This window comes from Taudactylus pleione, unplaced genomic scaffold, assembly GCF_031769625.1.
Source record: "Taudactylus pleione unplaced genomic scaffold, aTauple2 ptg000609l, whole genome shotgun sequence".
Classification (NCBI taxonomy): Eukaryota; Metazoa; Chordata; class Amphibia; order Anura; family Myobatrachidae; genus Taudactylus; species Taudactylus pleione.
This window is the reverse complement of record NW_028285011.1, coordinates 2,399,849-2,410,762: the sequence shown is the minus strand read 5'-3', so window position 1 is coordinate 2,410,762 and position 10,914 is coordinate 2,399,849. Positions and strand designations below refer to the sequence as shown.

The following is a 10,914-nucleotide window of genomic DNA, read 5'->3' as shown; positions in this document are numbered from 1 at the left end:
ATGAAAATTATTGTGTTTAAGGATGATCATTTATTTTCCATTGATCTTTAAAGAACATATATGCAGAGGGAAGACATGCAATAAGGATATCATAAACTGGTTAGAACTGCTAATACTAATATATGAGAAACACGTACGAGTTGTGTAAATCTAATTAAAATATACAGATGACTTGTTTTGAAGTATTGCATAAAGAGCAGACTTGCAGTAAGTATGATCATTGTATGATCTCACAGGGGTGACGATTTTGGTCAACAATCAGCTGTAAAAGGGTCCCAATAATGATCAAGATAATTGTGCTCACAAAGCAAACAAATGCTGAATTGAGGTTGCTCATAAAAAAAACATGTATGTAAAAGTACAATTGACGGTTCCTGCATATCCAGAAGAACGTGCTGCTTTCCTACCACAGCCAAGGACATTTCTATAAATCCAGACTAGTTGTACAATAAAAAGGGAGAAAGTGACTAAGACAATATTAAGGAGATGAGAAGCATAATTCACGTTTAGCAGTCAGATGACAGATGATGGATGGATGCGGAGCTATACACATGATGGGAACACTTGCTACATAAAGAAAGGGTTGTCACATAAAGAAAAGAGTACATGATCTAATATAATATCCCTGTACCCCTCCACCTCCATACTGTGTTATGCACAACAATGATCGATATAGATTCTGTTATACCAGACACAGCAGCTGATTTATGGAAGGGGAACGGAGTTATGCATTAGTCAGAAAAGCCCCGGGTGTGCTTCCTGCCCGCTGTGCCAGGGCTAGCTGGTGCCTACTTGCCAGTGTATCCCAACTTCTGCATTCCTGGGGGGCCCATCATTAGGCTGCACGCTCCCTGTTCCAGCGCTCTTCAGCAAGCCCCATAATTACAGTGACTGTTGATCACGGCCACAGACAGGACAAGGACAGCAGACAGGTGGAAAGGAGATACAGATCATTAATGTGAGGACACTTGTTCAATGATAGAGGTGCTGGTACAGTAGCTGTGCATCCCGGAGGGAGGAGCTGAGCTCTATCAGGACTAGACTCTATCAGGGGCCACCACCACCACCAGCAGAAGCACCAGCATATTCTACTAAGGGACCACATGCAAGGTGAGAAGAAATCATGAAGAGCGCCTGAGCAAGGTGACAGGAAGGGTCGGAGATGAGGCATATCTGACATCATCCCAGGCCCTAATACAGCGGCAAATACAGCACTCTCGGTAAGCACTAGCATGCCTTTCATTATTGCTGTGTGGTTGCTATGCGTGCTGGGCAGTGTGACTGGTAGTGTGCTGGAGAAGTGTAACTGGTTGGGTGCAGGAGCAGTGTCCCTGCCAGGATGCTGGGCAGTGAGACTGGCAGGGTGTTGGTCACCGGGAATAGCAGGGTCCAGGGTAGTGTCCCCGGCAGGATGCTGAGCAGTGTGGCTGGCAGGCTGTTGGACAGCGGGACTAACAGGGTCCAGGGCAGTGGAACTGGCAGGGTGCTGGGCAGTGGGACTGGCATGACTGCTCCCAGGAAGTGCTCAGGGTTGTACATTGTAATGTCTGCAATTAGTGTCTAACACCTGCTGAGGGACAAGTCTGAGAGGACACGGTAAGGGCTGACAACATCAGCAGGAGCTCTTCCTGCACTAGTTCCAATATGCATGGATAAATAGTTACTATAGCTAGAGCTGTAACCATACTCTGAATGTAGCAGACAATATTATCATAAACTGTACTCGCAACAATACAATGTGTCTGCAAGTGTTGCATTGTTCTGCGAGCGGAAATATACTGGGCTTAAATGAGGGACAGCATCGTATTCCGAGTCACTAGCTGCAGTATAATATGTGCGATTTACACGTCTTACAGCAAAGGCTGCATGTGACCTTTGTGTAACAGGAGCTGCAGTTCCACTTTCTGGGAGGAAATGACTGCGATGATCAGAGCTTTGTGTAGAGAAGATGTAATGTGGAGGAGGCTGAGATACTGCGTGTGTGCTCATATTGGGACGGGGGGCAGCTTTGCTATGGCATTCATTTACATTTAGGGAAATCAGGTCTATGTCAGAAATGGTGCACACATAATTGTAATGGAAGAAGGCATCAGCTCTACCCCAGCGGTCAGCTCCAGCCCCGGTACAAGATAAAGCTGATTACTGATATATTAATCATTGACAGGTACATGTCACAGTAATGTAGCAGCAGACCGGGTCAAATTGATCCTATTACTGTACATGGTACTATAGCAGGGGCAGAGTGTTAACCATATTGATCACCTGGCTTCAGCTGGTAAAATCTACTATACAGTCCTTAGTACTATGAAGAAACTAGTTTAAATATTGACAATATAATTTATATAATAATTTAAATCCACTTCCCCCTCTGTTAAAAATGACTAAGTACTATATTGTGATGATGTCCAAATGTATGTAGTATCCATCATGCTCCCTAATCATCTTTATACAGTAACAACTGTACATTTAAATAGACTGGCACCACTGCATAATGGCTAATTCATGTACAGTGCATTCTAGCTAATTTCCTACATGCAATAATTTGTAAACAAAAATAGTATTTTCCCCAAAACTTAAGGAATGATATTTCTCTGATCTTAATTTCACAGTGGAGAAGAACAGCATCCATACTATCTGCATACATAGTTACTCACTCACCCATACACTTGCTGGAAATGGACTGTACAGTCAAGTCAATTATTACCCTGATAAGAAAAATTCTTATATCCTGTGTCATTGCCAGTTTGCCCATTAAGTTCAGGTAAGTGCTATTGCCATCTCTTTTCTATGCACCCCTCCCTCATACAGTGAAAATGCATGTAATGTAAAAGTAATTTTTCACAAGAATAAATGCATGACAATTACTTTAAGAGATTTCAATAGCCTATTCTCTGTTTTACTCAAAGCATATTAACTGAAAGGCATTTGTGTGAACAAATACAATCAATGCCCACTGTGGTCCATTACATAATGACATCATTGATCTGTTGAACTACTTACACAGGCTCAATTCAAAGCTAAGATTTATATGTGACTATTTAAATGAAATCTTAAATTCAGTTTTAGTATTTTCACATAGTACAATATAAGTAGCCATAATGTTTAGTATTCTGGATGTGATATATAGTGATTTAAAATAATGTACAAAGTTGACACATGAAAGCCATGCTATTAACATTAATATTTACTGTATTACTAATAGGCTTATTCGAGAGTACTCTAACAAGTATTGACAATTATGGTTAGGATACCATCTATTTCTGAAATATAAAAAGTGAGACTTTACATCTCTTGGTTAATGCAAATAAACCATAGTTAGAGCGAATCAGTAGACATGCAGGGAATTGTACAATATATAACACTCTCAATAGGTAGTAACTGGCCCACCACATTATACAATATATCTTGATCAATGTTTCTCCAAAGTAGCAAGATCAGTGTGCCTTTAGAATAATCTGTTCCCCCAAACTACTGCATGAGAAAATTTCAGACACTTCAAAAAATAATTTACACACAAGGTTATCTATCATTACTCCCTACCACCTCTAGTATACTACACCGGGATAAGAACTACATTCCTCACAAAACAACAGTTGCATAGGAGAACATATACTTCTGAGCTCTATCTCAATGAGCTCTGCTTTTTGCTTGCACCTTTTAAGGTGCAATTGACTAGATTTACTGTATTATTACTGTATAGCATTGTGTTTATTTTTTTAATATCTGGAATACCCACGTCTCATCAGTTTTTTAAATGAGTACCAGCTAGTATCAGACTGATGACATTACCACAGTTTATTTATTTCAAGAGATTAATATTTTTTTCTTGTGTCCAGTTAAATAACTATGTTAGTGGGAGCATGGTTACATTGGGAATGGCTTCTGCTGTTAATTGAGGAGTGGTGACAAAGAAATTGCTGCAGGATTAATTGAGTGTCCAATATACATCATTATGAAACAAAATTCATCCCACCTACTTAAATAAAATATTATGGCAACCACCTGTATTTGCATTAATATGCATTCATGTGCCATACTGTAAATGCTAATCTGACACATTTATTCTGAGAGGTGTTTGTTACGTATTTAGAGCCACCTATCTGAATGAGTTAACATGGGTTCAATTATCTAAGTCACAGAATTAATTAATTAAGTTACACCTCCACATATGTGTGGATGTGTGACATATGTGTGTCAAGGCTGAATGTGTCCCATTACTCAATGTCTGAAAGGAAAAGCCCTGAAACTAGTTGAATATATGCTATGGGGATTAAGTGAACTATGTTTTTATGGAAAATTAAAGAATGTTTATGTAATTCACTGTGTTTTTAAAACATGTATATTTAAATAAGATTTTATTAATTCAAATACTGTAACAGGTCATAATAAAATAATGTGGCAATAATGTGGCATCTGTGTCATCAGGTGTGCTGGGCCAATGGTTTGGGTATGGGTTTCTGGCGGTTGGTATGCTGCCGGTCAGAATACCGACAGCAGCATCCCGACAGTTTGAATCCCGAATCCTGTAGCCCTTACCCCTACCCTAACCCTCCCTCCCCGGTGCCTGAATCTTACCTCCCCCTTAGTGCCTAAACCTAACCTCCCCCTTAGTGCCTAACCCAAGCCTCCCCAAAGTGCTTAACCCAACCCTCCCCTAAGTGCCTAACCCTAACCCCTAACCCTAAACCTAACCTTCCCCTAATCCACAATACTTACCTTTGGGATGCCGGTGGTCAGGATTCTGGAGCCTGGATCCCGATGTTGCTGGGATGCTGGCGCTGGTATTTAGACCGTCGGCATCCCGCATGTTGCGATGCTGACTACATCCCGTGCCAGCATAATGTTACAAACACTTGCAGATGGACACGCATACCACATAGCTTATATTAGCTTTAACTTTCAACAAAAAATTTGCACTGTGCATCTACTACTACATATAATAGGATGATGAAAAAAAAAACACTTGGAGGGCAATCTAATTGGTACATTCAGTTAAAAAATTTAAAAGTCTTTTTACATAACCATATTGTAAATCACCAAAATGGTAATATCACAAATATGTTGTGAATTAATTACGTTCCAAATTTCAGAAGTGACTTGCAATATCCTATTCACTTTAACCAAACATATTGTGTTCCGGGCATACATTTTTTTATAATCAATTGCACAACATAGTTCAAAAATTGTATAATGTATAAAGATTGTTGGTGTATGAGTAATAACAACTATAAAAAGATTATTAAATTAAAATATCATTAAATTTAAATATATTAAAATATTACATATGTGTGTGAATTTCTTTGCAGCTACATATTATATTTGTAAACAAATGAGACTCATGTTGATCTTATTTTAACATGTTTTCAGAAATATATCATTTTTATTTAGCAAATAAACAAAAAAATAATCATTGTTTGCATTGAGTGGTGGGTGCATCCATGGCAACAGGCTAATGGATGGAATTTAGGCTTTGTAATTTCTCTGGCTGCAGCCAGGCCCTGAACAATAATAACCAAAACAGAATTTAGGTTGCTCTGACAAGATTATATATGGGCTCCATTGCTAACATTGAAATTAAATATGCAGTTTTGATTACTCTTTTTATTTGTGATCCTGGTATTTAATATGAACCACACTATGCATTATTCTAAATTGTCTAGTTACATGTAATTGTCCTTACAGTACTTGTTACACAGAAGTCTAGTTCTTGTGAAGAAATCAGCACTTAATTCTGTCATCTTCAGTTTTTATGTCTTTAATATATACAAATATAGGCTCCTTTTCTACTGGTCTATCTTTTTAAAGGAATAATGCATTATTAAACATTTGGATCTTGGGGTATATTACTAAAGGGAGAGTTTTTAGAAGTGGAGATGTTACCCATAGCAACCAATCAGATTCTAGCTATTATCTTCTAGAAGGTGCTAGTTAAATGTTAAGTAGAATCTGATTGGTTGCTATGGGCAACATCTCCACTTCTAAAAACTCTCACTTTGGTAAATATACCCCCTTGAATTAATAGTCTTGTAAACTTTCATGCAACCCTTTAAATGGGTAATATAATCTAATGTAGTTCTGCTGTGCTAGAGCCCATCATCTTGGTTCACTCCTCCATAATTTGTTAGAAGTCAAGTAAAATAAACAACATTCACCACAGGGCATTTTAGAGGATTCAGTTATTTCCAAATATTTTAGGTTTAGTAAGACAAGGTAGTCAAACAAAAGCATGGAAATGCTGCATCTGGACATCGACATGCTATCTTACGCTCATACGTCTAATTTGAACCAGATCATTACAGATAATGGTTATGGATCGCTAACCAACCAATGATAGCCCTGCAGTGTGCCAATTACACCTTCTTTGAGAGATATGTACTATGATCAACATCATTTAATTTTTTTAACTCAATATTTCCGTTTACTTTTAAAATGAGGAGGACTAGTTATTAGAACACACGTACGCATGCATGCACACTTACAGGAAATAGATTATTTAGAAAATATGCAGGGTTGTACATTGAGGGAATCATGGCACAAAAATATATATATTTGTGTCCAAATGAGCTTACAATAGTAGTATGGGGAACTATTAATACATAAGACAGTGAAGGGGATAGTGTATGTTGCTACTATAGGATAAATGCATCAGGTTTTTTTTTTAAATTATGCTTATTGAGGCACCACACAAGCTACAACAACATATACAGGAAGAGATGTACTTAGCCTTGGAGAGTGATAAAGTGGAGAGAAGTACCAACCTATCATCTCTTAACTGTCATTTTACAGGCTATGTTTGAAAGAAGAAAAACAGTTAGGAGCTGATTGGTTGGTACTTTCTCTCTCCATTTTATCTATCTCAAAGACTTAGTACATCTACCTGACAGTGTGTTGTTGAATAGTGTGGTGTTAAAAGCTTCCAATGTGAAAAGACAGTGAAATGTGGGGAAAGAAAGAAGCATTGTAGAAATCTGAGTCAGCTGCTGGCTCCCAGACTGTCCTTCACCATTTAAATTAACCAAACCTCCTCAAAGCATTAATATCATAAGGGTGCACAATTTAGATGCTGGGATTCTGATCTCAAAGCCAAGAACTCTTTCATTGTCTGTATCCTTATTTAATTTGGATTAAAATGGTAAATGAATGTGCTAAGTGGCCATCAATTTGTCCTTGTCCATTTTGGCTTGTTGATACATATTTCTGCCTACACATTGTGGTTATCTGCCAGCTCAGAGTAGCTATCTGACTGGTGTTTTTCTTTGCTGATGGAAATAGAGCCAGGACAATTCTTGTACATGTGAACTATCTGTGTGGATTTGTCATGTTCTCCTTGTATTTGCATAAGTTTCATGTTCATGTTTGTTCCCACAACCCAAAAACATACTGATATGTTAGTGTTCGTGTGGTAGATATTTTATACTAAGCTCCACTGGAACTTGAATCATTAAATAATCTCTGTAAAGCACGGCATAATCTCTTGTCATAAAAAAAAAGATTAATACATATGGGACTTTTAAGCAGCACCTTTAAATGCTAGGTCAATATTTGCAATATATGGCTAGTGTGCCTCAGGTATATTATAAGTTTATAACATGTAATCAATTCCTGTATGACTATGGGGCTTTAAACAAACATACCCTGAAGTGTGATTACATTTTTCAGTTATATGTTTAAGAAAATGTATAACTGATATTTGTTCATAATTCTGAGCAGTACATTTGGTGTTGTTTATTTGACATGCAAATTGACTGTAATTTGATGAAATATTCTGACAGTATTGTTTTAATATGCTGTGTAGAGCTACAGAGCAGAGAATTTACAGGCATCATAAAATATTTGCTGCATAAACTATAGGATACATTGACTTGAAAGCAAGTTAAGATGAAATGACTTGTTCAAGGTCACATGGAGCTGGCACAAGAAATATTAAAACTTCCATGCTTCAAAGCTGCTTTCCTCTACAGTGTGTATCATAGCATGAAAGCAACCTAAAATTTGCAATCATTAGCAGTATTTTAATTAAGTGTAATTTAGTTAAAATTAATGAAGCATATGTAACATAAGTTTGTCTGAACCATTATAACATGCCTAGATTCATTTTTAGGAATTACACTCAACTTCAAGTATTGAATTCTTAAATTAAGCAAATATGGTAAGATTTAGGGGTAAAAACAATTCCATACAACACATCATCACAACATAAAAGATGTAGACACAAAGTTTTGCAATTGTAACATACAAGATAACTTTTGTAAGTCTGTTTCTTTTCTGTTAATATAGTACTGTATAACAAACAAGTCTTATGTAGTATTACTCTTTGCGTCTTAATTTACGGATTTAAACTCTTTTCACCACATACACATCATAGCAGTATACTTGGTAGGGTATTACATTATTCTCGTCTATCTCACTTCTTCCTTTCCCACCCTCTGAAGTTTCATAATCTTCCATCCTTTATTTTTCCATATTACAGCAACCTACTGACCTACTATGTCTCCCTTCCCAACCCCTCTGCATGGATGCAGCCTAAATTATACTAATAGGTGCCACCGACACCCTACAACGATATAATAAGATGAAGGCGCGCCAATGTGAAAATTCCCAATGAACAGTGTCCATCAATAGAGTATAGATCTCCATTAAGTCTTCGATCTGTGCCCAGAGATATTGTTCCCCAATATTCAACCATATTCTCAAGTGTACCATAAAAAGACATACAGTATTTGTGACTAGTAAATTGAGACCATCATTTTGTGTTCCAATAAATGTTAGTACAGTGAGAACATAATTCCATGTTTCAACAAATATATGTGAAAGATAAACAAAAAAGTAAAAATAAAAAAAAATCTTACTGTATATTAATTAAAAACAAAGAAGGCAAACATAGGTATGTGTACCACTCAGGGTGTTCTTTATATAAATGCACTGACTTATATTATTTAATTGACCTTTAAATGCCTTAATGTTATATGACAATAGGGAACCAATGCAGTGTCATGGATCCTTTAAATTCAGTTTTCTTAGTTCCTTTTTATAACCCTACAACAAGGTGCAAGGAGGAAACACCCATAGGAAATGCTCTCATATTAAATTTTATTAAACACAATCCTAGTAGTTCTGACAAGTACCAGTCACACATTGACAAGAAAACCCTATCCTACACTGAGGAGTTAAAACCATTATAAAACAGGCTGACACCTGTGTGTTCCTACATATTATGCATCATATTTAGAACCCCAGTGGGTCCAGTATAGAATGAAAGAACTGCATGTAAATTTAATTACTCAGTTGTTTAGTCTCCTAAATAGTTGTGGCTTATTTACACTAATCTGGAAAAACATTTCAGTACTTTTCACCCAACAATGCACACACCCATCCCCAATCCCCTTGTTCAAGTGTCTGTATTTTATTATGAAGACATGATTTGCATTATCTGTCATAAAATCCTTTTTACTGTAGTCTCCCTACAACATATGTGATTTATTTTGTGCTTCCTCAAGCACAGTCTCTTTATCTGATTCAGTGTATAACAAGGATTTTGCCCTCATGGTTTGTCAGTCTACTTGTCTTATGGGTTGATCTCATTCCCTCACCATTTTCCTCTTACAAGTTGTGATTTCTTACATAATAAAATGTCAATCTCCTTATCTGGCAATTTCTACTCTTCACTCGTGCATACAGTACATTATGCCTATCCTTAAGGAACCATTGATCCACCTACTACTGCTTCCATCTTCCTTTTGGTCTCTACACTTCATAGCTACACACATGTAATTCATCCCACTCTTCATTAACTGTACATTGCCCCATTCAAGCATAATTCTTGCATTACATTGCAGTTCCAAAATTATCTAATGAGCCTTAAGCTCCTTTTCCCTGTTTTACTCTTTGTCTACAACAATCCTATAACTGCATTTTCCATCTGTAACTCTGTGCACTTTAATGATGACCAAAACTAGGTTGGTGGCCAGTCCATTGTAAGTGATTTGTATGATTTGCTTCAGGGCTGGACTTTATCTTTTTTATGTAAAAATACAGTTTATGTCCATCTTTGATGTATTGCTACAATACAGCTTTTGTTCAGAGATTATAAGGTCATATGACAAACTATATTTATGGATCTCTTAAAAATTGAAGATTTCTTAATTTTATACCCTCTAAATCCTTCTATAGAAGCATAGTAAAGATGCTACAGTACATAATGCCAGGAGGGACATTTTCGTATGAGGACATAGTTTCTATATTCTCAGCATTTTGTCCCACTCCTGAGTCACCTTATACTGTCACTGGACAGACACAAAAGTGTCTGACTTCAGTTCACCAGCTAAGAGCCATTTCAAATGCTTCCGCTAAATACAATTACTTTTATAGACCTCTGTTTTCAGTATGGACTTCGTCATACATTGGGGTTGGAGAGAGGTTAATTCTTCATCACATAGGGGTTCTATTCATCATCACTTTCAATTTCTACAAAAGCAGGTGACAGTACAGGGTCCTGCAGACATCTGCCTTTGTAGAAATTAAGTTTTGGGGCCATTCTTTAAAAAGGGAATGCAAGATATATCACAAATATCTCCTGCTTACCTTTCACTTGCGATGTGGCCCGCTGTCACTTTACAATAGTATGAGGACAGAAATTCATCAAGCTCTGAAAATACAATATTTTTGGAGCTTGACTGCGGGAGCATTTGACATCTTCAGATGGCATTTGCTCCCGCTCTCAGCACACACACCGCTCCTTCCCTATTGGAAGAAGTCACGGGTTGCGAAGAGAGATCCTTTCGGGTCCCTCTGCCCCTGTTTGGCTCCTTCCGCTGGAGCTTTGTGAGCCTGCATTAACTCAAGTTCATGCAGGCACACAAGCACTGCCGAGTCGACTTGGCAGTGCTAAGTTTCACTGCTCCGAAAGGAGCAGTG

The 10,914-nt window shown here is 37.4% G+C and overlaps 1 protein-coding gene across 1 annotated transcript in view; it reads left to right on the top strand.

The window, feature by feature from the left end:
* Positions 1-1,173: 1,173 nt before the first annotated feature.
* Positions 1,174-10,914, top strand: part of GABRA5 (gamma-aminobutyric acid type A receptor subunit alpha5) — a 168,087-nt gene continuing 158,346 nt past the window's right edge. The window contains exons 1-2 of the mRNA XM_088454038.1: positions 1,174-1,220; positions 2,610-2,761. Of these exons, the coding sequence (XP_088310164.1) occupies positions 2,676-2,761 (86 nt within the window). The 5' untranslated portion in view covers positions 1,174-1,220; positions 2,610-2,675. The remainder of the gene's footprint in view (positions 1,221-2,609; positions 2,762-10,914) is intronic.